This window comes from Dermochelys coriacea, chromosome 18 (genome assembly GCF_009764565.3).
Source record: "Dermochelys coriacea isolate rDerCor1 chromosome 18, rDerCor1.pri.v4, whole genome shotgun sequence".
In the NCBI taxonomy this organism is placed as follows: Eukaryota; Metazoa; Chordata; order Testudines; family Dermochelyidae; genus Dermochelys; species Dermochelys coriacea.
Window position 1 is genome coordinate 1,775,307 of NC_050085.1, and position 27,215 is coordinate 1,802,521.

The following is a 27,215-nucleotide window of genomic DNA, read 5'->3' on the forward strand; positions in this document are numbered from 1 at the left end:
GCCAAAGGAAGCACCAAGATGAGTGCTGACCCCTTTAATAGCAGAGGAACCCCCACGAAGAAGAAGAGTCAGGTACTAATTTACAGACCAATAGAAAGAAAACTCCCCTCTTTGTAAGGCTGTCCCAAAACAAACTTTTTTGAAGGAAGGATCTAAATATAGAGCATTGGAGTTGGGGGGGCACTAGTCCTTGTCCCCGTTCCACCACTTTTGCATCAGTTCTTTAAAATCCAAACTGGGCTTCGATTGGTATTTAGTGTTTTGTTGGCTTTACTTTTATTTAAGGAAAAAAACCTATAAGGCCAAGAAGCTCCTGTCCCCTTGTAACAGCAGTTCTGTGTCCCAGGACATTTTGCAATAGGATCCCCATAAGAAACCTAGCTCCATGTTCACGCAATAAAATCTGCCTTCTCTAAGACTCCCTCAGCTTGACCCAGAAGCGATTCACAGATACTTGGGGAATTTAACTGTAGACTCAACGCTGACCCATTGGGCCTTCTCCTCTTCTTCAAGGATCTGTGCTTAAATAATTTCCTTTTGGAAAGGCAGGAGCAAAGGCCTTCGTGTCCTGACTCTCTCTCCCCATGCTGGGTTCCAGGTATATTTCACCACTTTAAGAAGCTGTTCCTGAGCGAGCAAGCAGGCCGAGCCCAGGCTCTGGAGTTTGTCCGCAAGAATGTCGCCAATGCCCTCTCTATGGCTAACCTGATCATGGGTCTGTCTTCCATCCTCTGCAGTCTAAATGGGTATGTCTGGGTCTGGGGCTTCACACAGTGTCATGATTTCATGGAAAGGATTGCATAATTGGCAGGGGTGGAGGGAGGGACAGGGAATCCTCATTATAATCAATGGCAAAACTTCTGTTTGCTCCACTGGGGGAAGGATCTGGGCCAGTAAGGCTGTGTTTACATTTGAAAAGACTACAGGGGTATGAATGGCAGAGTGCACCAAAGATCTGCACACTAACTGCCCTGTGGACACTCCTGCTGTAAACCAAAAAGGACCTAGTGCACGTGAATTCAGTCTTCTTTCCACCGGGACTGCGTTAATGTGAACTAGGAACCTTTTAGTTCACACCCACAGCGTGCGCAGGGGGCAGCTAAAGTGCAGCTCTCTTGCACTCTGCAGTTTGCACCCCTGTAGCTGCACTGCGGTGCGGTATAGACAAACCATTCGCTAACACGTGTGCATTTCAAAACGTGACATTTTGTCCTCGTGTGGGCGTGGCCTAAGGTGACCAGGTTGCGTTTATGTCCCCTGACATCTCCAAGGTGACAATTATCTGAGCTGATGAGGGAGGGCTGTTGCTACAAGGCATTTCTGTGCTATGTCCTGCCATGATTTATACCCTCTGCCCCCTTGTGGACTTCAGTGGAATGCCTGGACTGTAAATCAGGATAAGAATTGGCCTATGTAGCATAAAATTTCTCTGCATTACATTACCAGTGTGCTGCCAAAGTATCTTCTCTAGGCTAAGTAAGCAACACTGTAGGTAGGAAAGAAAAGAGACCTGACGTGGTAACAAAACAGCAAAGGGATTGAAGAGAGTTAAACAGGCACAGGGGAATATATTCAAGTTTGTCTTCCTCCCGTATGAGTGGGAATTTCCATCAATTTCTGCAGGATGCCAAAGGGACCTTTACTTATACATTGTCCTGTAAGGATGCCCAGCTAAAAATATTCCTTGACTTGTTAATTTATATGGTGCATCCGGAATTGACCGCCCAGTCCTGCAGCCCTACTCAGATGCAGCTCCTGTTGACATCACTGTAGAGATCTGCCTCAGTTCAGACTGCTAACTCCGGGTCTGAAATCTCATCGGGGCTCGTCAAACAGGGAATCATGTCTGCTAATAAAAAGGAAAGAGCTGGTTGCCCCAGACTTTTGCCCTCCAGGCAAACATTTGAAATGTTCTTTGATAGAACAACAAATAGCACTGCATGGCCTAAGAGTTATTTCCATGTGATATCGCTTGTGTGCTGTTTCGTTCAGGAGGGGGAATCACAGGGAGACACTTTCCTGGAGCAAAGCCAACCTGGCAGTCTAGTGCGCAGTTGTTGCTCTCCTTAGCTTCACTTTAAGCCTGTCTGCAGCTACAAAAACAGAGTTGGAGGCTTGGTTACAGCTCAATAAAAGGGCTGGTTTCTCATTAGTGTAAAATGGCATAGTTTCACTGACTAGAGTAAAGCTCTGTAATTGAGCCTTGGTCACATGCCAGGCTTTAGCTTCGTTATGTGACCTGCTTACAATATGGCTAGCTCCTGTCCACACTACAGACCTGATCGGGGTGTACATGACTCTGTTGTGGTAACACAGATGGCTCCCTAATGCACTATTTATGTTAATATTAAAATGAGGGGGGAAGGGATATGTCAAGCAATAGAGGTTTGGGTGTTTACATTTATTTTTAGGTTTGGGTGTTTTTTAAACAAAACACTTAGTTTAGAAAATCAAAAGAAACATTTATTATTCAACACTTAGCTCAAGTAGTAGGAGACTCTGCTTTCATAACTGGAGGAGCTGAGTTCTATCCTGGCTGGCAGTGCAAAGGGCCAGGAGTTCATAGTGTGCAGTGTAATAAAAACTATGAAATTACAATACACACATTTTGATCCATGGGGCAAACAAAAATTGTGCAAGAGAGAACATAATAGGACAACCCAGTACCTATTTTGGATATTTCTATAACACCTATTACTGTCGTTTCTAAGTGGAATTAAACCACACAATTTGGAGTTTGCACCCAAATATCCCATTTATGAATAGGGGTCTACTTAAATGGTGGAGAAATCACAAATTTTTCATGGGTTGGTCATGGCATAAATAGCAAATTTTGCAGATGTGTTCAGATGTCAGCATTTCTCATACAGGAGGTCCTGACCCAAAAGGGGGTCTCGATAATATTGTAGGGGGGGCACAAGAGCAGTAGCTAGTGGCTGGGCACCCCGCTCTGAAGGTAGCGTTGCTGCCAACAGAAGTAAGGACAGCACCCTTCTGTTCTGCTGCTCCATCCACCCAGGTCTGAAGGCAGAGCAGAAGGAAGGGTGGAAATACCGTGACCCCCCTACAATAGCAAGATTTCACAGGAAAGACCAGATTTCATGGTGCATGACACATTTTTCATGGCTGTGAATTTGGTAAGGCCCTTTTCATGAATCATATTTAGGAACCTCTGCCATCATCGAATGCCTGCAGGGAAATGTATAACTCCGTTTGGACGAGAGACACAGCCTTTCTCCCTCAAGGTGAAGTGAACACAACAAATTAGGTAGATGGGGATGATAGATGAACAGATACTCCTTGAAGGACAGGGATTCTGTTGCTGTTTAGATACCACCTTGTACCACAGCAACCAAATGGAGATTGTACTACAGCAGCCTAAGGGATATGCCTGGTGCACAGGAATGAATAAATGCGGTGCTTATGAAAGCAGTGATTCCCTGAGGGGTGAGTGGAGCCCCCCCTCCACCCCTTCCCCTTGCTCCCCTCCGTGGCCAGAGCCCTGAAACCACCCTGCCCCCCCCCACTGCCAGAGGAGCCCCGTGCCAGCCGGAGCCCTGAGGGGGGCCCCTCCCAACCTGCTTAGAGAAGCCCTGGGCTGGCCAGAGCCACCGCAGCCGCACCTCCCCTCTGCAGACCCCAAGCCTCCCCATGGAAAAATTCAAAAGCTGTTGTCTTCTCTCTTCCAGAAGAAGAACCTGAGCTTTTGCTATGCCCCATGCAGGTTCTGGGGCGGCTGAGAGGCGGTATGTGTTTCTCAGCTTCCTGGGTTCATCAGTAATCTCCCTGGAGTTTAGCGAGTTACTGATGAACCCCGGAAGCTGAGTAGCATATTCCACCTGCTCAGCCGCCCCAGAACCTGCATGGGGCATAATAAAAAGCAAAAACTTCCCCCAGCAAACCCATACCCGGGCTCTGGCGGTGGCTGCACTAGGGGAGGCTGAGTCTATTATTCTCGCCGCCCATGAGTGATGCCTTGGCCAGATGTTACAGTAACTCCCAGAGCACAGGACATCGCAGCACTGTACTGCTAGTCAGTATCCTGTTACTAAGTTGGTCCAAATTCTGTCCTCTATTTACACCTGGGAGGGACAGAGGCACAACTTGAATAAAAACGGAGGGGCCCTTGGAACGGCAATGCAGGAGATCCATAGGAACGTTGCGGGGGCATCAACAGGAGAGAAGAGCTGGGGAGGGACTTATTTTGCACTGCAGAAATGATAGCATCTGTGCTGAGGCATCTTGTAACACTCCCCTACCAAGTTTGTTTTGGCTGCTTCATCTCCCTGGGAAGCTCTCACACACTTTAATCTGGTTTGGCCAAGGCCATGCCATCCCAGGCACACTACTGACTTCCCTCCTCCTCCCCTGTGCGATTATCCGCTAAGGAGGGAGGACTGTACCTGGTTCCCTATTGAAGCCTATCAGCCCCAGCCTGTGGTCAAGGTCAAGGAAGTCCCCTTCTTCCAAGGCTGAGCAAGTGGCATATGTACGGGACAGGATGCTTGCCTCTCCCACATCACAGAGTGGAATTTGCTCCTCCACTTTAAGTGCTGCTTCCCCTTCCAGAGAGACTCTGTGAACAAGACACCAGGAGGTGCAGGCCCAGCCCCTGGGAGAGTGGGAAAGGCAGCAGTGTAACAGAAGATCTGGGAGTGAGCTCTGATTTCAGCGCCTGCACTGATGCCGAGCCATGCACATTCCAGCTTCACAGGCTGTCTCCCAGCAACCCTGAAAATTAAGGCTCTTGTTGCCTGTTATAAACCTCCAAACCTGACGTAGCCATGGAGACACTAATGTCCTTCCCTTGCTCTTTTCCTCTAGGCAATACCACTCTGCTTGCTGGCTGCTCCTGATCGGATTCCTGCTTGACCTAGCTGATGGAGCGGTTGCTAGGCAATTGAATGCTTGCTCAGCCCTGGGTGAGTTCCATCTTGTCGTCCGTTAGAAGCTCAGCATGCTAGGCCTCTTGCTCAGGCTGTGAGACAGGCCATGTCCAATCGACTTAATGAACAAACGAGACATAACAGGCCCCCTCATCCCCGATGGGCAGGATAAATCGCACCCTAGGGATAAAATTAGCCTGCGGACTGTATTGCTACCCCATTACTGCACTCCCAGACAGGTGGGTTTTCAAGCACAGAGACTGTTGTGCCAGGTAATCATAACACACGTTGGTGTTGGAGGCTTCTTGCTAAATGTAGGGTCGTTTGCCTGTAGAATTTCTGAGATTTCGGTCAGGATTCTGTTCTTTAAAAGCATTCTTCAGAATCACAGTTAGTCCCCAATTTGCCTGGAATGTGTTAGAATCTAGAGGATTTCAGATTATGTCCTTTTTTCATTCTGGCCTTCCTTGTTGCAAATTGAAACACCCAAACTCAATAGCCATTAACATGGTGCCTCTCCTGGTAGCCAATCAGCAGCAGCAATTTCTCCAGTAGTTCTCGTGAATGATGGCATTGCAGACAGGCCGTTATGAATCACTAAAACAACCATATCAGTTTGACCTGTTGGTATGGAAAACACAGGTGGGGAGCAAATTCCGTGTGGGAGGGGAAAATAACAGGCCTTGACCCTGGCGTCTGGACAGAGAGAGGGAACATACTGCATCCCTGTCCAGAGGCTGTGGAATGGAGACCTCTGCTGCACTCTTCCCCTTGACTCCACTTCCAGTGGGGATCCACATATATGGATGGGTGCTCTCCATTCAACTTCCACCATCAGATTAACTGCAAAGAGCCCTTGTTTCTGGCTTGGCCTAAGATCCATGTGAAACTCTGGAGTGGTGAGTCTTGCTGATGGGTGGGTTTAAAACCCTTCTAATTCTGCAGGGAGGCAACTTCTCTGTATAGCCAATAAATGATCTGGTGGGGAAACTGAGAGAAACCTCCCTTAGTTTTCTATTGCCACCTGTTTTTTTCCCGCCCAACTATTTGGGCCATAATGATTGCTCTACATCAGCTCATGCAGCATGCTAATGGAAGAGTCTGCTTGGAGGCAGAGGAGAGAAATTGTATATTAGATCCAAATTTCCAGTGCAGTCCGGCTTCATCTGTTATCATCCTTCAGACCGAGCGAAGAGAGTATATATGGTATGGTTCTAGGTTTTCCAGGCCTGCTGTACCACAGGAGTATGTGAATACAGAATCAGCCTTGCAAGGGCAGAGGGCTAAATATAGTATTCAAAAGAGAAGTTCATGAGATGGGTAGGGATCTGGAGTCCAGTGCTACATTTTTAGCCCACCCAAAGCTTCCACTGCAGTCACTGGGGTCAGATTCGCCATAGCCCTGCACTTGGAGGAGTCTTTTACAGAAGTTCAAAGTGAGTATAAACTCCCGCTCCCAAATCTGAATGGTGGCATTTCACACCTCTGTTGGACTGGTGTGAATGATTGCCTCAGGGCAACACCGAATTGGGCCTTGGGAGTGCAAGGACTATACATCCAGGCCCCTGGACATTCCCAGGTTGTTTTTCTATGATGGACTCTCTGTGCCCCATATAAGATTGTCCTGTGCATGTAGCCAGGTAAGTCTGTGTTTGGGACTAGAGCAGTATGCCTAGAGTTGAGCTGTGACACTGCCTCCATCTGAGCAACTCGGCCTCTGGTCCCACTGGCTCACTGTTTTCATAGGAAAAAGGCATTGTGGTGCTCTCCAGGTTTCTTGTCTCTCAGTGACTCTAGATCAGGCTTGACAAAGCCCTAGCTGGGATGATTTAACTGGGACTTGGTCCTGCTTTGAGCAGGGGGTTGGACTAGATGACCTTCTGGGGTCCCTTCCAACCCTGATATTCTATGATTCTATGATCAGGTGTGCTTGGTTTATAAACAGCATTTTTCTAACTGGCAGCCCTGCCAGGTGCCTTGGGAACCAGGAGTCAAGTTAGGTTGTACCATAAGGCTCGGGGAGTTAACAGTTCTGACGATACACTGGCCAGAACCGACTCCTGCTCCCTCTGCTGTAGCTTGGCTCTCCAGGGCCAATGGGAATAAAAACAACTACATTTATTTTAGTCAGTGAAGTTGGCAGATGAGGCTTTGATACACCCAGGGAGCATAGAAGAAGGTGCCAATTTTAAAAGAAAGGGTCTTCAGGGAAAACGAAGACGAGTCCTAAAAACAGAGTTTGAACTCCTCTTCTCTTGTAGACAGTAACTCTTTGGGGCTGGGTTTAATTGTCTAGTGCAGTAAAAGTCTTTTGTGTCTTACAAAACAAATAATTGCTACTAATAATAGTTTGGGCCTCCAAGACGAGTGAAGTAAAAGTACCTGCTCAGTGGGAGTAGAGTATCCAGAGGTTTAAACTTACAATAAAAAAACCCCAGACCGCTGTCTTAATACTCTTTCAGGGGAGGAAAGCAGAAACATAGGAAGACACCATACCAGCTCAGACCCCTGGTCCTTCTAGTCCTGTATTCTGTCCCTGACATGCCCAGCCCCAGAACCAGATGCCACAGGAAGGTGCACGAACCCCTTTGGCTGGCAGATGTGGGCTAACTGAACCCCCATGTGAATGTCTTGTTCTAACCCCATATAATTAGAGATCAGGTTAAGCCCTGCAGCATCAGGTTTTATATCCCTCTCTTCCAAAATTTCTTTTGTTAGCATTAGTTATTGTAATGCTGAATATTCTTGTTCTCGATCCTTCGTTGAATGTTACCAACTTCTTGGCCTCAACAACAGCCTGGCAATGAGTTTCACAGACTCACTGTGTAAATGAGGCCGACTGTGTAAAGGATTTTCTTTTATCAGTTTTGAATTTGTCACATTTCAGTGTTATTGAATGGTCCCTTGTTCTGGTGTTATGAAAGAGCAAGAACAGAAGCTGTCTTAATTACCTTCTCCAGACCAATTCCTCTTCCTCCTTTCCTGCAGCACCTCCTGTCTCCCATAACTCTAGATTCTGCTGGTGCTATTTATGCCCTGTCCTTCCCCATTGACTCAAACCCATCTTGTGGTGGCACCAATTCTGGTGTCTCACGCTCTAGGGTGTTGTGTACTTCTGACTATACTGTGCACCGTGACACTTGCATAAGTCAATGGGGAGCCTCCACTGGAATCTTGGCAAATACAGGAAGTGGGGGAAGCAAAGGACTGCCTTTCTCTTAGCCAGTACTTGGTTAGTGCTGGCTCTGTCCAACTATCTGAATTGGCAGGATTAATTATAAATGGTGACTGCCTCCAGTACCTGGTAATCTCGGGAGTGTGGGACTCTGGCTTGTCTTCAGGTGCGGGTGGGTTTGTGCCAGGGCAGGGAAACAGATTTTGCCCTTGACAGTCCTCAGCTGAAGTATGCAGGAAAGTTCTTAAGCCAAAGGGCACCTACTCTTTGTAGATTAATAGACTTCAAGGCAGACAGGACCATTGTGATCATCTGGTCTGACCTCCGGTATTACACAGGCCAGAGAAGTTACCTAAAATAATTCCTAGAACAGATATTTTAGAAAAACGCTGAATCTTGATTTTAAAATTGTCAGCGATGGAGAATCCACCACAACCTTTGGTAAATTGTTGCAGTGGTTAATTACCCTCACTGTTAAAATTTTAGACCTAATATCCAGTCTGAATTTGTCTAGCTTCAACTTCCAGCCACTGAATCGTGTTAGCCCTTTCTCTGCTAGATTGAAGAATCCATTATTAAGCAGTTATGCCCTGTGTAGGTACTTACAGACTGTGATCAAGTCACCCCTTAACCTTCTCTTTGTTAAGCTAAATAGATTGAGCTTCTTGAGTCTATCACTATAAGGCAGGTTTTCTAATCCTTTAATCATTCTCGTGGCTCTTCTTTGAACCCACTCCAATTTACCAACATCCTCCTTGAATTGTGAGAACCAGATCTGGACCCAGGATGCCAGCAACGGTCACCAGTGCCAAATGCAGAGGTAAAATAACCTCTATTCCTACTCCAGAATCCCCTGTTTATTACTCCTTGGGGAATTTTGTGCCACTGTGTGTGCACAGAATTTATGTCCCCTGCAGATTTATTTTCTTCCCCACAGAAAATGACTTTCTGATGAGGAAGCAAAGGGAAGCCACAAGAGCGGTCATATGACCCTGCCCAGCAGTATGTTTCGGGTGCCCAGGGCAGCTGGCAGAGCGGTAACTCACTGTGGGACGGGGGACAGGACTGGGGAAGACCTGGCTGGTTGCTCCCACCCTGTGCTGGGCTCAGCTGCTAGTCCCTGCTGGGCTGGGGAGGACAGGACTTTCTCTTCCCCTGCACAGCATCTGGGGTTGTGTCAGACCCACCCCCAGACTTCTCCCCCGGCTGTAGGAAGCTCTGCAAACTGGCCTCCCCCTTCTCCTCCCCCCACCCTCCTGCTTCTCAGCTGCAGGGGAAGAGATCACTGTACAGGGAGCTGCTCCCCCATCCCCCCAACCCATGTGCATCTAGACCCTCTCATACCCAGACTGTCCTCCCGAGCCTCACCCCCACTACACACACACCCAGAACCCCGCCCGTGCCCCTGATGAGCCCCACTCCCCCTGCACCTAAACCACCCCAATGAGCCACCCGCATCTGGATCCCCACCCTACTGAGCCCCAACCAGCTGCACCTGGATCCTGACCCCACTGAGCCCCACTCCCCCAGCATCTGGACCCTCCCACTGAGCTCTCCACACCCAGACCCCCCTGCCATGCCTCAACCACCTTCACCTGGATCCCCCTGTGGAGTCCCATTAGTGTTGCACCCAAAACCCCACAACAAGCCACTGTGCATCCAGATCCCTCCGCGCCCAGATTGCCTCACACAGAACTCTCTCAACCCACACCTGGATCCCCCCACACTAGGCCCCTCCACACTTGCATCATGCCTTCCTGAGCCTGCCTGCCCACACCTGGTGTACCTGGCACAGAGGGGCAGGGCCCTGGGGTGTTTCTGGGGCAGGCCTGGCTTGCGCTGTGTCAGGGTCGGGTGCAGCCTTACTGCTGAGTCCGTGTCCTGGGAGGAGCTGCACAGTGATTTCCCATCTCTGTGCAGCCAGTGGCCTGTGCTCCCCAGTGCCAATCTGGATTGTCCACATTTATTTGACAAATAAAATTTTCAGAATTTTGCAGAATTTTAAAATACTATGCGCAGAATTTATTATTTTGTGGTGCAGAATTGCCCTCAGGAGTAATAAAGTTTATGCATCTCAGGATCACATTAGCTCTTTCGGCCACAGTGTCACATTAGGAGCTCATGGTCATCTGATTATCCTCCATGACCCCCACTGCTTCCCAGGATAGAGACCCCCATCCTGTAAGTATGGCCCATGTTTATTATTCCTAGATGGATACGTTTAGCCACATTAAAATGCATATTGTTTGCTTGCGCCCAGTTTACCAAGCAATCCAGATCACTCTGTATCAGTGACCTGTCTTCATTATTTACCACTCCCCCAGTTTTGTGGCCTCTGCAAACATAATTAGTGATTATTTTGTTTTCCTCCAGGTCACTGATTGAAAATGTGAAACAGCGTCGGGGTAAGAGTCGGAGCCCATTACAAACACATCGGCTCGATGATCCCCTGCTTACAATTACATTTTCAGATCTGTCAGTTAGGCAGCTTTTAATGCATATAACGTGCAGTTCCATGTCAAATGCCTTGCAGAAGTCTAAGTATATTAAGTCACTGTTACCTTTGGAACCAAACTTGTAATCTCGTCAAAAAAAGAGAGAGTTAGTTTGACAGGATCTACTTGCCATTTTCCCGTGTTGGTTGGCATTGATTATATTACCCTCCTATAGGAATATAAGCCCACATTAGACCCCACTAAACTATGGTTTTAAATTGAGTGTGGATTTTAATATGCGTGATAGGCCTGAAGCATGAGACCCAAAAATAAAAAAGAGATCACGAGAATGAAAGATTGTTCATGTTAGACTTGTATTGGGCCTGTAAATACCATAGTTTTCTTGTTTAAGATTTAGGATAAGCAGCAGAAATAAAGAGAATGTGTTAATTGGATCCCAGGCATAGTAAATAATTGGTTAGCTCAGGAAAAATATGGCAAAGCAATATAAACTGCTTCAGCTGACTTTAGCTAAGGTCCAGTAATTCGCAATGACATCTTGTGCATTATATATATAATATATAAAGCATGGTTTTCTAAGGGTTCCTTGTCCGAGCTTTTCCTTACCTCTCTGGAGTCGCGCCTTCATGGGAAGGTGTCTCCCGGGCCTGATCTGGTTATGTTTTGGCCAGTGCTTATCACTGTATCGTTGGCGGATATTGAATGTGAGTTTATCTGTTTACATCTGTATTTTGGATGTAACCAACATCAAGTGGCCTTTGGGACTAATAAAAGAATGCTTGTGTGGCAGCTGAGTCATGGCAAATTGCAATAAATGTATTAAGAAAATAATTTCCAGCACCACTATTAATTCTGTATTAATTGAGTCCTGTATCAGCCGCTCCGTGATCAGACTGACAGGCCTGTAATGACCTGGGTCAACTCACTTACCCTTTCTAAACATCAGCACAACACCAGCTTTCTTCTGGAACTTCTCCAGCATTCCAGGACTGATTGAAAATTAACAGTACCGATCCAGCGAGCGCCTCCACCAGCTCTTCGAAGGCTGTTGTGTGTGGGGAGGGGAGGGAACAGTGGTGATCCTAGGTGCCTTTTCACGCTGGTAGTAGCCTTGAGGGAGTGAGAATCTTGTATCTCACTGTGCACTGAATGTGAAACTAGCCAAATTCAGTGCTCAGCTAAGGCTGTGCGGAAAGGGCTGGGGAAAGACGAGGAGGAGCGATATGGCTCATTTGAGGGGACAGGAGAGCTCTCGAAGTCGAGAAACTCATCCACTTTGCAAACTGAACTTCTCATGCATGCCCTGGGAGGTACCAAGCCTGAATGCCTAACTCAGCTCCTTCTTCATCAGGTAGAACTTGATCATGGATGGGTCAGAAATAGTGTGGGAAAAATGAACCCTTTGACAAGAGGATCCATCTCCTCTCCCTAACCTCCAGGCTCAGTACTCTCATCTTTGGCAGAAGGGCAGAGGGAGGCCCTAAGGAGCCAGTAGGGCAGGTCTCTCTTGAGGTGAAAAGAGTTGCACCAGAAAGTGGGGGCTGTTTAAAATGCGCCTAGCTGACTGTTCCAAGTGGTTTGTAAAATCAAAGGTCAAAATTTGACTCTTCCCATCTGCCAAAGCTGGAACATCTTTCCTGCCATCGTCTGCCTCACTGAAGCCCAAGCCAGAGAGTAACCCCATCACGTCCCTTATTTAGTTCTTCCAATGATTTGTTATCTTTACAGTTACACAGTTGGGCCTTATTTCCACTTGAGTGTGAGTAGCTTCTACTTCCAGCTCTTGACTCTTATTCTGCCTTGGCCGGACTAAAGAGACCCCTGCTGTCAGAAATCTCCCTGTCTAGACACTTATGGGTCATGAGCAAGGCATAGATGTAGCTCCTTTAGTCTCTGTAAGGGACGTGCTGTGTTGGTGATGATGGTGCTAGTTGTGTCCAGCCCATGGAGTTCCCTAGTGAGTAATGCTAGACTCACCCCAAGAGCAGTGCTGGGTTTGGGAAATCTATCTGCCCCTTCCTGCCATTTGTGGTGCTGGGATCAGGTTGCCTGGTCGCTGAGCAGCTACTTGTCACTCACTGCAGGTGCCAAATTGGATGACTTTGCTGACTTCACTTCATTCGGTCTGGCCACAGCTCTGCTGCTGCAGGCTCACGGGATCCTGGATGGCTTGCTGGCTATCGTCTATGTGCTCGCAGTCTTTGCCCGCTTGTGTTTCTTCTCGAGTGGTAAGTGTGTGGTCTCCCTTTCTCTGCATGGGTCTGGAGCGTGGCTACAGCCAGTAATAAGGGAGTGTAAGTAGGGTGTAATGTGGCTGAAAGTCAGTCACCTAGTTGTAGGAGTTCTGTTCTAGTCTCTGCTAACGTGGCCGGGCAGCACCTCCTGCTGGGAGGAAATGGAATGAGACAAGCGTGCTAGTCCTGCTTTTTGAACTCCTATAGCTGAGAAGCAGCCATGCCCTGTGAGTTTCTGAGGCTGCTCTAAACAGTACGGACTCTCATTGGTTCTATTTCATATCCACTGCTGGAAGTGGTGGCACCTGTGTGTGTGTGTGGTAGTGCTCGGAGGTGTGGGCGGCCCCAGTGATGGATCTCTGCTGCTGTGGAGGAGGGAGCAGGTCAGCCCCTGGGAGCTGGGGAGCAGTAGGAAGGGTTCAGGCTCCTCAGGGCCACCATGTTCTCCTTGTGGAGTTTCCTGGTCTTTCTGTCCCAGTCCATCAGGTTTTTCTTTCAGAGGATATAGTTTTGCCCTCTGTGGGAGAGAGTGGGTGAGATGCTGTGTATATGTTAGAGACTTTCAACTTTAGTGTCTATCTGTGCTGTTAACAACACATTAAACTCTCCAAACTGTATCCGTGACCTGTCCTCTTCATTATTTGCCACTTGCCCAATTTCTGTGTCATCTGCAAACTTTATTAGTGGTGGTTTTATGTTTTCTCCCAGGTTATTGATAAAAATGTGAAATAGCGCAGGGCCAAGAACCAATCCTTGTGGGACCCCAATGGAAACGCACCCACTTGATGACGGTTCCCCATTTACAGTTACATTTTGAGACTATATGTTAGCCAGTTTTTAGTCCATTGAATGTGTGTCATGTTCATTTTATATTGTTCTAGTTGTTGAATTAAAATGTTGTGTGGTACCAAGTCACGTGCTTTACAGAAGTCTAGGTAAATTACATTAGCATTGTTATAAATTTGGTTGATAAAAATAGTCTCATCAAAAAGATATCAAATTAGTGAGACAGGATCTATTTTCCATAAGCCTATGTTGATTTTCATTAATTACATTACCTTCTTTTAATTCTTTATTAATATGGTTCCATATCAGATACCCCATTATCTTACTTGGGTCGATGTTTGGCAGACAGGCCTATAACTACCTGGGTCAGCCTGTTTACCCTTTTTAAAACTGGCCCAACATTGACTTTCCTCCAGTCATCTGGGATTTCCCCAGTGCTCCAAGACTCATTGAACACCTGCATTTTCCCTTTCGATAGCTGGAGTAAGAGAGCAACGAAAGAGAAAGTGGAAGAGAGGAAAGCAAGAGGGAGAAAACCTGTTGGGGAGGAGACGACAGGAAAGAAGAAAACAAACATAGTCCTGATTGCTCGAGGGGAAGGAGGGAGGGAAAATTAGCCCATGACCCTATTTTGGTTGCAGTCCTTTTTTTTGGTTATGATCCATTTTCTTAGTATTGAGATACTGTGGTGATGGGCACAGTATGAACTCCAAGATAGTCTGTTCCACTTTCTAATCATTGATGATTTCCAGCTGAGGGAAATGAAAAATACACACAGTAAATGGTGAAACATGATTTTTAAGTGTTCATTTTTCTTATCTCAGGTGTTACAAACAAAACAGGGGAAGAACTGTTCAAATTTTTGGTTAATCTGTCCTTGTCCTCTTTTTAGGGCTGAACCAAGCATTCTCTTTTATTTCCCAGAATCCTCTGTCTTATAGCTTTGTGGCAATTTAAAAAGGAAAAGTCACCCATTCCTTCCTCTTTCTTGTAGGAATCCCTTTCATGTACCGAGGCCTACCCTGTCCCTATGCTTCTTCCCTCCTGACGGGCACATACCTCTTGACAGGGGGCAACCTTGTGGTTCTACGGATTGTGGCCATGATAATGATCCTGTTCATGGTTGACCAGGGCTTCTATCCCCATGACAAAGTACTGGAGTCCCAGCTCTGGAAAAAGATGGTCTATGCAGGGGGTAAGTTTTAAAACAAACCAGCACAAAACCTTGGCTCTCATTTGTTTCTTATTACACACACAAGGGGTGAAGGCATAGTGCTTTTGCCCTTCATTATCTAGTCTCTTCTCTGACTTCATCCTTCAGCCAAACTGATGGAAAGGGTAAACTAATGTGAACCAAAAAGAAAAGGAGTACTTGTGGCACCTTAGAGACTAACAAATTTATTTGAGCATTGAATACATCCGATGAAGTGAGCTGTAGCTCACGAAAGCTTATGCTTAAATAAATTTGTTAGTCTCTAAGGTGCCACAAGTATTCCTTTTCTTTTTGCAAATACAGACTAACACGGCTGCTACTCTGAAACCTGTCATTAATGTGAACCAGAATTCTTGGGAGCTGTATGAAAATATACATTTCTTTTTTGTACTGTAAACCTAAAATATGTATCTAGTGTATAAGTTCTTCAACATGTGTTTGAAACATGAGGGGGTTCTTACTCGCCTGAATACAGTGTGTGCCTCTTTAAGAGAAGCAGAATTAAGAATACGTGGAATGTCCATAGTGCTTGTCACCAGAGACGTCGTGAATACACACTACAAAATGGGGAAGAGCATTTTCTCAGTGTTTAGGGATTGGCAAACAGGCAGAGGCACAGAAGTCACTTGCGTAAAATCACATAGTGGCCATGTTTGAATTAGGAATAGAACCAGTTTCTCAGCTCTCAATTGCTATGATCAAACTCTTAGGTCATGCTCCCTCCTCCCTGAAATAAACCTAGATGATTCAGAAGTACAGAAAGTGTCACGCCAGATCCTATCAATGGTCCATCTATATCCGTTTCCTTTCTCTGGGAATGGCCAGTACCAGATGTTTCAGAGGAAGGTGTAAAATACCCAGCAGCTCATACTGGACAATTACATTTTTTATTAATTTTTATTCATTTATAGAACCCTGAAATGGAGCCATAAAATAGTCATAAAATATTTTGTCAGACTTATAGACATGGCATGGAAATTGTAGAAGCACAGCACTGTGTGTATACAAAGGTGGGGTCATGAAACTAATTCACCAGCCTGGCAGCTGCACTGTACATGGTGCTGCAGGAAGGCAGTGTGACAAGAGACAGTTTAAGTGTTAAAACTTTGACTAGTAGCTGTATGCTGCACTGCAGAGGCTCTGAGATGGGAATGGCATTATATCTGTTTCTAGCAGTATCATTCTCTCTGTTTGCTGTCGCAATCTTTAACATAACTTCGTTGAAGGCAGTAGGTTTTTGCTTGTGTATAGAAGAGTAGCTCTGGCAGCTTGTACTTTCATGGATTATATATTTCTCTTTTAAGATCATGAAGTACATTATACATGGTGGCAATGGTTCCTTTTGCCACAGAGTTACATGCTGTGAAAGGTCAAGAGAAGACCAGATCATACTAAACAACCTGTGTCTGGTGTTTTTTAAAAGGACTTATTTCCTGCAGTGAACAGAAGAATCTTTTAGGCTCAAACCTGCTAGAAAAGCTTTCAGAGACAGAAAGGCAGGGATTTGGGGAAGTGTGTGAAATGCATATTTACATTTGTTTAACCTTGTCAATTGTATCTGACCTACTTTTCTGTGCTACTTTCCTGTTGCAGGTATCCTGATGGTTTTGTTCTCTTCCTATTCAATAGTCTCTCTCTACTATCTCGTTTGGTCTACTACTTACATCTTCTTTCCAGTCGCCTTGTGGAGCAGCAAAGTTTAACTGCACGCTTGGTATTGTGTAGATGACAGCTTCATGTGTCACTATGATAATCTGCCAAAGACAACACCTGTGACCTAAATGAAGACTTATCCTCTGTTAACATCCATGAGTTGCCTAATCCTTACTAAAGGTTTCATCATCGAAATCATCTATACTTGAAAGTAACAGCGACTTGTCACTTCAAATAACACTTTCAAACTGGAGTGGTAGGAAGTATCTGTGTTAACGCAGCTCCTGCAGTTCCCCTGCCTGTTTCAAAGTGTTCATGTAGTGCCTACGCTCTGACACCACATGTAATAACTAACATGAAGTTTAACGCTTGTTAATGAGGAAACTTCATTTAAACTCTCCCAGATATTTGAGGGTTTGCTGAAGATGTGAGTGTACATATTCCTTACAAAAAGATACTGTATGGATTTAAATTGAGAAATTCATTTTCAGATTTTTATTATGCTTAAAATCATGAATTTATAAAGTTATTTGCTTCTTCTAGAGTTGTAGGGCAGTAGACACCCACGATGGGGGTTCCTCTAATGACCCCACAGGCCCAACCTTGGCTGTGACTCTGGAAGAGGTCCAGGAAGGCTGGGATCAGGATCAGAAGCGTCCTGAGATGTTGATTTGAAAACTGCTGCTTAACATCTTGACCCAGTGGTGCCCAACCTTGTTATACGGGATGGGCCACAGGAACTTAAGCACGACCCTTGGGTGGGCCAAACAGATTCGACAGATTTTAATCAGATTTCAAGGCATCTGTATTGATTTATATTTGAAGTTCAGCTTGTTTCATATGTATTTAGCTAGGTAGTTTCTATGTACAGTATTGTCTATTTACACACTCATGTAAACTAAAATGATGTAAACTTGATGACAAAACACTAATGAATCGGCCATTAGTATATTGTGTTGAAGCAGGGTATGGGCCTTATGAAATGCTCTGGTAGCCTATAGGTTGGGCTCCCCTGTCCTAACCCAATGAAATGGCATGAAAATAGTTAGAGTAGGTTTATTTGTATATTTGTAATATGCAGGGAGAGCAGAACAATGGCTTTTTTCTTAATGAATCACTGAGGGCAATTTGAAATTGCTCTCAGTCCTTCTCAGCAACAGTGTTTGCATTTGTACGAAAGATGAAAACGTACCACCCCTTTCTAGAGGTGGCGCAATGCAGCCCAGACTGTGGTAGGACACAGCTAGGAAATGTATGTTTAGAAGAGCCAGTGACTAACTGAACATAAGCACATGGCTTACATTGAATCACCTAGTCCTATATTCTCTGCAGATACTGTATCTGGTAGGGCTTTTATCCTGCTTCAAGGGCCTTGGCTTCTCATCAGAGTTAGGCTGAGAAAGCAGAGGTATACCTAAAAAGTAGAGGAGTGTAGATCGGTTATTTTACTATTTTAGATAATTATGAACAGCTCCCCATTGAAATTTGAGATCTGTATATTATAAATTGTAACCACTGACTCCTCTAACGCTCACATAGAAGTAATCAGACTAGTGAGATCATCTTGTACTTGAAACGTAAAACCATACATACACTATGCCAGACCAAAATCCCAGAGCAGTGGGACCTAATCATTTCAGAGAATCCTGTGCTGAAGGAAGGAAAGTTATGACTATCCCACTACAAAGCACCTGCCTCTTAAAAGGGAAAAATGTCTTGCAGACCAAGGGATAAAGAATAACCTCTTAAATGTTTGGGATCCTGGTGTAACTACATTGAAGTCTGTGGAGTTGCACCAGGTCTGAACTTAGCCTAGGTGCAGCTTTATTGCCTGTACTGGAGTTGTACCTACTGAGGTAGGAATTTGGCCCACTAAACTTCACTGGTGAAGGGACTTTACCCAACAGTGAGTCATCTTGGCAATGTGAAAACCTCTCCCTGGACATAACTTGGACTGTACCTGTGGTTACAAGTCTGAGGTTCAAAACTTCACTCCAGATGAAAGACCAGGGAAATTGACCTAATACATATGCACCTTTGTCAGTCCAGGGGTAGTTGGATCAAAAACTATTGCAAAACAGTAAAACAAATGTTTGGAAACACTTGATACCTGATTCTGATCTCTTTGCTGTGGTGTCAATCTGGAGTAACATCACTGAAGCCAGACTAACATCTGGGTAAAGCTGGAGTGAGACCAAAATAAGGCCCTTACAGTTCAAGTTATGGCCTCAATTAACAAATTATAATTTGAGTATCATTCCGATAAAGAAAATTAATTAAAATAACCATTGGATTAACTAGGTTTTAACATTGGTGTCCTCCTAATTAACAATTCGGTCTGAGAGTGCATTTGAAAATAAAATAGCCAAACTAGTGGGGTAAGATCCTTCTGCCTTAATTTTTTGACAAATGCGTATTCTCATAAAGGTTGAGGTTTTCTCACTTGAGCCGTCTGGGAAAGGAGAAAGTGGGTCATGTAAGCACCTAGATTCTGCCTCCTACCTTCTCTAGGGTTGTGAAAATAAGCCTGACCTTCAAAGTGTGCCCCCGGAAGAGCAGACTGATGAGAACTGCTGAAGCAAGTCCTGCACCTTGAAGCTCCCTTTCTAGAGGCCTGATCCTGCGAGGCCATGAATGCCTCCTGGGAGATGCAACTGACTTCACTGGGAACTGAAGGTGCTCAGCATTTCACAGTGCCAGACCTTGATATTTCTGCTACTTTGTGTTCGAGTCTTGAAATGACAAATGAGTCACTTGCGTGCCCCAGGAGGGCCAGTAGAGCAATGGTTGTATTCACCAATGGTATTCAGGCACAATAGCATGTGACAGCTATTGCAGTGGGTCAAAGCAGAGGTGCACTTCACTGTTTTCAAGCCATTGAGTCCCTAATTCTGATTGCATCAGCATCCTTAGAAGTATCTAAACTTGATCCTGTTGACTAGAGGGGATAAAACTAGCCAGGCTAAACAGTGGCTTCCTATCTGTGCTCAGAAGTGCCTTGTTGGAGCTTTAGTCTCTCTTGCATTGTGGCTACTCACTGACCCTGGAGGAGGGAGTGCCTATGCTCAGGCATAGCCCTGTGGCTGATTTGAGTGGCAGTGGTATTGATGCAACCTCTGCAGCCAGAAGAATGGATCCATTATGAGGCCTTCAGTACCCTCCCTAGAGTGTAGCAAGGAGTAGCTAGGAATCAACCCGTATGGTATCTTATCACAACACACGCAAAACTGGAAGACAAACAGAAGCATTCCCATTAGGCATAAACTTCACTCCAAGAGTTGCTCTGACTCTTCCCAAGTGTTTTTTAAACATGGCACCTTATCTGATGCTGTGACTACACCTGGCATTACTTCCATGTCGCCATTTTTTGTTTGCACATTTGTTGGCACAACTAATGGGTTGGAGAGAGCAAACGCACCAAGCAAGAAGCCGCATGGCAAAATGGACTGTAGCTCATCTGTAGCTGTGGTGTGCAAGACCGGAAACTGCTGTGAAGCTGTTCTGTTCTGGCAATTGAAATGTGAACAGGAGAACATTCAATTGGCAGATGTATCACAAATGTACATAGTAATGTAATATACGGAAGTAATTGTGGTGTGGGTTTTTATTGTTGTTGAAGTCCTGAATATATTTTAAAGAGAATTAGCTCTGTGCCCACCTGAATACTGTGGGGACAGAACTCTTCTCCTCTATTGATCAAATCTTTGGTGGGGAAGAAAATAATCTACCAGCTCTTTTAAAATTTGACATGAAGTCTTGATGTCCAGGAGTTTTAGAATATTTATTTTTTACTGATCACTGTAGTGAAATGTATTTTGTTTCCTCCCTGCATTTGCTTTATCTGGGGAAAGGGCACAGGAATGGAAAATTGTACTTGAAATTGAAGTTCAATCTTTGGAAATAAAATGTTGGGGAAACATCCAATGCTGTGCTTTGTTTGTAAATCTGTTTGCTCCTGAAAAGCAAAGAAGCTGGAGACTGAAAGCGTGTGAGAAAATCTTCCACAATTCTTGCCTTCAAACACAGGCATCCTGAGGAATACAACTCTGCTTACTGTAGCTTGACAAAAGTGCGTTCCCTGCTTGGCTGGGTGTTGGCAGAACAGCTTGCTTATTAGCATGCAAAGAGGTACAGCAAACATTCCCATGGGAGATTGGAATTCCCACCGCTGTCACATGATACCACTACTAAAACCAGACCAGCGAGGACAAGAGAACACTTTCCAGAAGGTACCAGTCAGGAGATGGAGCAAAGGATAGTGTAGTAGAACTGCTTCCTAGCTCTGCTGCTGACTTGCATTCTGATCTTGGTGAAGTCTCTTAGACCAAAAGGATTGCCCCTAAATCCATATTTCTTTATGGATCCAAGTTTGGAAATGGTATTAACACACCTACCCATACTTCCCCTGTGTTCAAAAAAAAAAAAAAAAACCAAATCCCTCCTTTTTGTAAATGTGCTTTGAAAGGCCATTATTTATTATGCATCATGCAGTTTTGATCCGGTCAGTATTTTAATAGCACACAACTTCCGCCTTATGGCAGGAGCCTGGTCTTGTTTATCACTGCACTTACAGCAGAAAGAAGGCTGCCTTGAAAAGCTGACCCCAGCCATAATAAAACCATTGCTTCTACAAAAGAGCAGCAACATGTCTAACACACCGGTCATAGGTTATAAAGCCAGAAGGGTCCACTGTGATCACCCAGCCTGTTCTGTATAACACCGATCATAGGACGTCCCTGAATTAATCTGTGTTAGAACTAGAGCAGAGCTCATAAAAACATGCAATCTTGAATTAAAAATTACTAGTGATGTAGAACAGAGGAGTCTTCTCTAGCAGACAAAAGTATTACCAGATCCAAGGGAGAACCTGAAGCTAGACAAATTTAGACTGGAATAATGCACAATTTATTTAACAGTGAGGGTAACCCTGTCACAAGGAGAGCTTGCTTCTCGCACTCCCAGAAAGCATTATATCATATATGGTACTATTTGATTTGGCCTCACCTCTGGAAGAAGTAAATGACTTTGCCAAGGAAGAAATCTGCTTTGCCCTGCAGGCGTGCTATCAGCTGGATAAAACTTCCTGCAATGGCTAAATTCATCCCTAATACTAAAGGCTGAGAAGCATTGCCAGCGATAAATTAGCCCCTTTTGGTTAAAAACATCACTGTCGCCCTAGCTGGAGGTAATTCATATAGCCAATCAGATTTGTCCAAAAAAAAAAAAAAAAAAAGTGTGAAACTTGTCAGAGTCGCAGGGCATGACCTAATAACAATTTTCAAAGATGGGGCCATTGCCAACTCATTCTGTGTTGGCTGTGGCAGCCCTTTTAACAACATTCCCATTATTGGCAAAGAACATTGCTTTACAGTTGGACATACAAGGGCTGTATTCTTGGTTTTGCTTCAACATGACCTTAACATCAGTGTAAGGACACATTTTTGTACTAATTTTGATTGTCAGTGTGGTCTTGGCAAAATTTAATCACATTTCTCTTTTTCTTTCAGATGCTACTTTGGTTGTGTGAAAGCAGCTTCGTGATTGGGTGGTACTGACCGCACGCAGTACAGAAAGATATTAGATTTTTATCGGCTATTACTAATGCTTCAAATGTATCTTTTAGACAAGCTTGTTCAAGAGCAGGTCCATCAACAGAGAGCCATTCCTCTATTGACTAGGGCAAGTGTGTACTTTATCAGAAAGATACAGGTGCAGAGTTGACTGATCCAGCAGATTCAAAAAGAGAGCAGGTCAGATATGACTATCAAACGCTACTAGAAAATTGAGCTAATGTACTCAATGCTTCTTTTGCCTCTGTCTTCACGAACAAGGTCAGCTCCCAGACTACTGCACTGGGCAGCACAGCATGGGGAGAAGGTGACCAGCCCTCTGTGGAGAAAGAAGTGGTTGGGACCATTTAGAAAAGCTGGACGAGCACAAGTCCATGGGGCCGGATGTGCTGCATCTGAGAGTGCTAAAGGAGTTGGCAGATGTGATTGCAGAGCCATTGGCCATTATCTTTGAAAACTCATGGCGATTGGGGGAATTCCAAGACGACTGGAAAAAGGCTAAAGTAATGCCCATCTTTAAAAAAGGGAAGAAGGAGGATCCGGGGAACTACAGGCCAGTCAGCCTCACCTCAGTCCCCGGAAAAATCATGGAGCAGGTCCTCAAGGAATCAATTATGAAGCACTTAGAGGAGACGAAAGTGATCAGGAAACGTCAGCATGGATTCACCAAGGGCAAGTCATGGCTGACTAATCTAATTGCCTTCTATGACAAGATAACTGGCTCTGTGGATGAGGGGAAAGCAGTGGACGTGTTGTTCCTTGACTTTAGCAAAGCTTTTGACACGGTCTCCCACAGTATTCTTGCCAGCAAGTTAAAGAAGTATGGGCTGGATGAATGGACGATAAGGTAGACAGAAAGTTGGCTAGATTGTCGGGCTCAACGGGTAGTGATCAATGGCTCCATGTCTAGTTGGCAGCCGGTATCAAGTGGAGTGCCCCAAGGGTCAGTCCTTGGGCCAGTTTTGTTCAGTACCTTCATAAATGATCTGGAGGATGGTGTGGACTGCACCCTCAGCAAGTTTGCAGATGACACTAAACTGGGAGGAGAGGTAGATAGGCTGGAGGGTAGGGATACAATACAGAGGGCCCTAGACAAATTAGAGGATTGGGCCAAAAGAAATCTGATGAGGTTCAACAAGGACAAGTGCAGAGTCTTGCACTTAGGACGGAAGAATCCCATGCACCGCTACAGACTAGGGACCAAATGGCTCGGCAGCAGTTCTGCAGAAAAGGACCTAGGGGTTACAGTGGACGAGAAGCTGGAGATGAGTCAACAGTGTGCTGTTGTTGCCAAGAAGGCCAATGGCATTTTGGGATGTATAAGTAGGGGCATTGCCAGCAGATCGAGGGACGTGATCATTCCCCTCTATTAGAGATTGGTGAGGCCTCATCTGGAGTACTCTGTTCAGTTTTGGGCCCCACACTACAAGAAGGATGTGGAAAAATTGGAAAGAGTCCAGCAGAGGGCAACAAAAATGATTAGGGGACTGGAACACATGACTTATGAGGAGAGGCTGAGGGAACTGAGATTGTTTAGTCTGCGGAAGAGAAGAATGAGGGGGGATTTGATAGCTGCTTTCAACTACCTGAAAGGGGGTTCCAAAGAGGATGGATCTAGACTGTTCTCAGTGGCAGCAGATGATAGAACAAGGAGTAATGGTCTCAAGTTGCAGTGGGGGAGGTTTAGGTTGGATATTAGGAAAAACTTTTTCACTAGGAGGGTGGAGAAACACTGGAATGTGTTACCTAGAGAGGTGGTGGAATCTCCTTCCTTAGAGGTTTTCAAGGTCAGGCTTGACAAAGCCCTGGCTGGGATGATTTAGTTGGGGATTGGTCCTGCTTTGAGCAGGGGGTTGGACTAGTTGACCTCCTGAGGTCTCTTCCAACCCTAATATTCTATGATTTTAAAATATCAGATGTTCCTATAAGCTGAAGGCACGTCCCATATCCATAGACATATGTATATTAGATGATGGTGTGATACAAGAAGGGGAGGATGGGGGAGTAGCTCCCTTTGATGGACACCCAGCCAGCCAGTTAGCTGTAAAATCCTCTTGGTCTGTTCTCTGCTTGCTTTACCTGTAAAGGGTTAACAAGTCCACAGGTAAAAGAAAAGGATTGGGTACCTGACCAAAAGAGCCAATGGGAATGTAGAAGTTTTTAAAATTGGAAAGAAGCTTTCTCTTTGTCTGTTGTTCTATGGGCTGCAGAGACAGAGCAGCAATGCTCTGTAAGGCTTGAACCAGGTATGAAAATTCATCTTCCAAATCTAGAAGAAATTATTTGGATAGGGAACGTTTAGTTAGACACAATCAGGTTTATTTTTTATTTTGGCTTGTGGATGTCCTCTGTGCTAATCCCAGATGCTTTTGTTTGCTTGTAACTTTTAAGATGAACCCCTAAGAAAGCTATTTTGGGTGCTTGATTTTTGGAATTGCTCTTTTAAAATCTAGCAAAAGCCTAAGTTCCAGATGTATTTTCTTTCTTTTTGTTTTTAATAAAATTTACCTTTTTTAAGAACAGGATTGGATTTTTGGTGTCCTGAGAGGTTTGTGCATATGCTGTTTGATAGCTGGTAGCAACAGCTAATTTCCTTTGTTTTCTCTCTCAGCTCTTCCCCGGGGCGGGGTGTGTGTGTGAAAGTGCTTGAGGGTACCCACAGGGAGGAATTTCCAAGTGCTCCTTCCCGGGTCCAAGGGGTTTTTTTACATTTGGGTGGTGGCAGCATTTACCAAGCCAAGGTCAGAGAAAGTTGTAACCTTGGGAGTGTAATAGAAGCCTGGAGTGGAAAGTATTAATTTTTATTACACTCCCAAGGTTACAGCTTTTATCTGACCTTGGCTTGGTAAATGCATGAAGCTTCTACTCTGGGCATAGATCCTCAAGTCCACAGGCATGCAGTTCAGCTGACAGATCAGTGCTTGAAAAAGTAAGGCTTTGTCTACGCTGGCAAGTGAAAGACAAAACTTTTCTTGTTCAGAGATGTTAAAAACACACATCAAAAGACAAAAGTTTTGTCTACATTAAGTGCTGGTGTGAACAGTACTTTGTTGGCAGGAGTGTTCAACTAGAATTCTTTGAGGGGGTCAACAAACATGTGGACAAGGGGGATCCAGTGGACATAGTGTATTTAGATTTTCAGAAAGCCTTTGACAAGGTCCCTCACCAAAGGCTATTAAGCAAAGTAAGTTGTCATGGGATAAGAGAAACTGGCTAAAAGATAGGAAACAAAGGGTAGGAATAAATGGTCAGTTTTCAGAATGGAGAGAGGTAAATAGTGGTGTCCCCCAGGGGTCTGTATTGGGACCAGTCCTATTTAATATATTCATAAATTATCTGGAAAAAGGGGTAAACAGTGAGGTGGCAAAATTTGCAGGTAATACAAAACTTCTCAAGATAATTAAGTCCCAGGCAGACTGAGAAGAGCTACAAAAGGATCCTTCAAAACTGGGTCACTGGGCAACAAAACGGCAGATAAAATTCAATGTTGATAAATACAAAGTAATGCACATTGGAAAACATAATCCCAACTACACATATAAAATGATGGGGTGTAAATTAGCTGTTACTACTCAAGAAAGAGATCTTGGAGTCACTGTGGATAGTTCTCTGGAAACATCTGCTCAATGTGCAGCAGCAGCCAAAAAAGCGAACAGAATGTTGGGCATCATTAAGAAAGGAATAATAAGACAAAATATATTGCCTCTAAATACATTCATGGGACGCCCACATCTTGAATACTGCGTGCAGATGTGGTTGCCCCATCCCAAAAAAGATACATTGGGACTGGAAAAAGTTCAGAAAAGGGCAACAAAAATTATTAGGGGCATGGATTGGCTTCTGTCTGAGGAGAGATTAATAAGACTGGGACTTTTCAGCTTGGAAAAGAGACAACTAAGGCAGGATATGATAAAAGTCTATAAAATCATGACATGGAGAAAGGAAATAAGGAAGTGTTATTTACTCCTTCTCAGCACAAGAACTAGGGGTCACCAAATGAAATTAATAGGCAGCAGGTTTAAAACAAACCAAGTATTTTTTCCACACAACGCACAGTCAACCTGTGGAACTCCTTGCCACATGATGTTGTGAAGGCCAAGACTATAATAGGGTTCAAAAAAGAACTAGATAAATTCATGGAGGATAGGTCCATAAATGGCTATTAGCCAGGATGGGCAGGGATGGTGTCTCTAGCCTCTGTTTGCCAGAAGCTGGGAATGGGCGATGGGATGGATCACTTGATGATTACCTGTTCTGTTCATTCCCTCTGGGGCACCTGGCATTGGCCACCATTGGAAGACAGGATACTGGGCTAGATGGACGTTGATCTGACCCAGTAGGGCCATTCTTATGTTTTTAACTGATGCAGCATGCCCAGAGGTGCCAGGGCTATGAATTGCCAAGCCTAGAGGTGCTGGGGCTAAGCTCTGGCAAGCCATGGCACAAATTAAGCACTGTTTGTACCACAACAAAGCTCAAGAAATGCCTGTCCCAGTCTATGTTAGTTTGACATTTTATGCACAGACATGAAAAAAGTGAGCTAGTAGAAATTTCTTTAAACATGGATTGTCTATCTCCTATGACAGAGCACTGGCTATCTCTACCTGCATGGCAAACATGCATGCCAACACTTCAAGAATGAGAATGCAGTCTGTCTCTAAAGCTTCATGCTGGTCTGTTCACTGCTGTGACCATAAACAACATAGACCACATTCCCAGCTCCACCTTGGCAACAAACACCTTCCATGGAACTGGGATACACTTTCAGTATCCCAGTACTCAAGTGGAGGGAGTTGTCCGTGAAATTCCCACCCTGGGCTGTGAGATGACGGCATCAGTGAAGATGACTATATCATCACTTCCTGATGATACAGTCGTCACAACTGTCCTTTCATTGATCTTGCAGAAAACCAGTGCTCCCATCCCTGCTGCACATGCTGATGGCCAGCTCATTACACAAGCCTTGTAAGGAGAATGCAAATGGCTTGAACAAGTAAAGCAAGCAGCAAGTCTGGATACCTTCAATGGAGATCAAGACATTTCTGGGACAGCTTAGCAAGCCAGCAAACAGCCAGTGCAAGACTTCACCCCAGCCTGCACTGGGCTTCTTCCCTTCCTGCCAGATGACTCTGAGCCTGTGGCAATGATTCGTCCAGCCATGGATTTGATAAGGAACATTGTACATCACCACGCCAAGTCCCAGTGATCACTGTGAATCAGCCCCTTTTCCCCATAACCAAAC

At 44.9% G+C, this 27,215-nt stretch overlaps 1 protein-coding gene across 9 annotated transcripts in view; it reads left to right on the top strand.

Annotated features, from left to right (window-relative positions):
- TMEM269 (transmembrane protein 269) overlaps positions 1-20,327 on the top strand; it is a 44,318-nt gene extending 23,991 nt beyond the window's left edge. For all 9 annotated transcript variants that reach the window (XM_038376482.2, XM_038376479.2, XM_038376478.2 and 6 more), the window contains 5 exons: positions 599-746; positions 4,825-4,922; positions 12,602-12,745; positions 14,532-14,732; positions 16,344-20,327. In XM_038376482.2, coding sequence (XP_038232410.1) covers positions 697-746; positions 4,825-4,922; positions 12,602-12,745; positions 14,532-14,732; positions 16,344-16,453 — 603 coding nt within the window. In that variant the 5' untranslated portion in view covers positions 599-696 and the 3' untranslated portion in view covers positions 16,454-20,327. The remainder of the gene's footprint in view (positions 1-598; positions 747-4,824; positions 4,923-12,601; positions 12,746-14,531; positions 14,733-16,343) is intronic.
- The last annotated feature ends 6,888 nt before the right edge of the window (positions 20,328-27,215 follow it).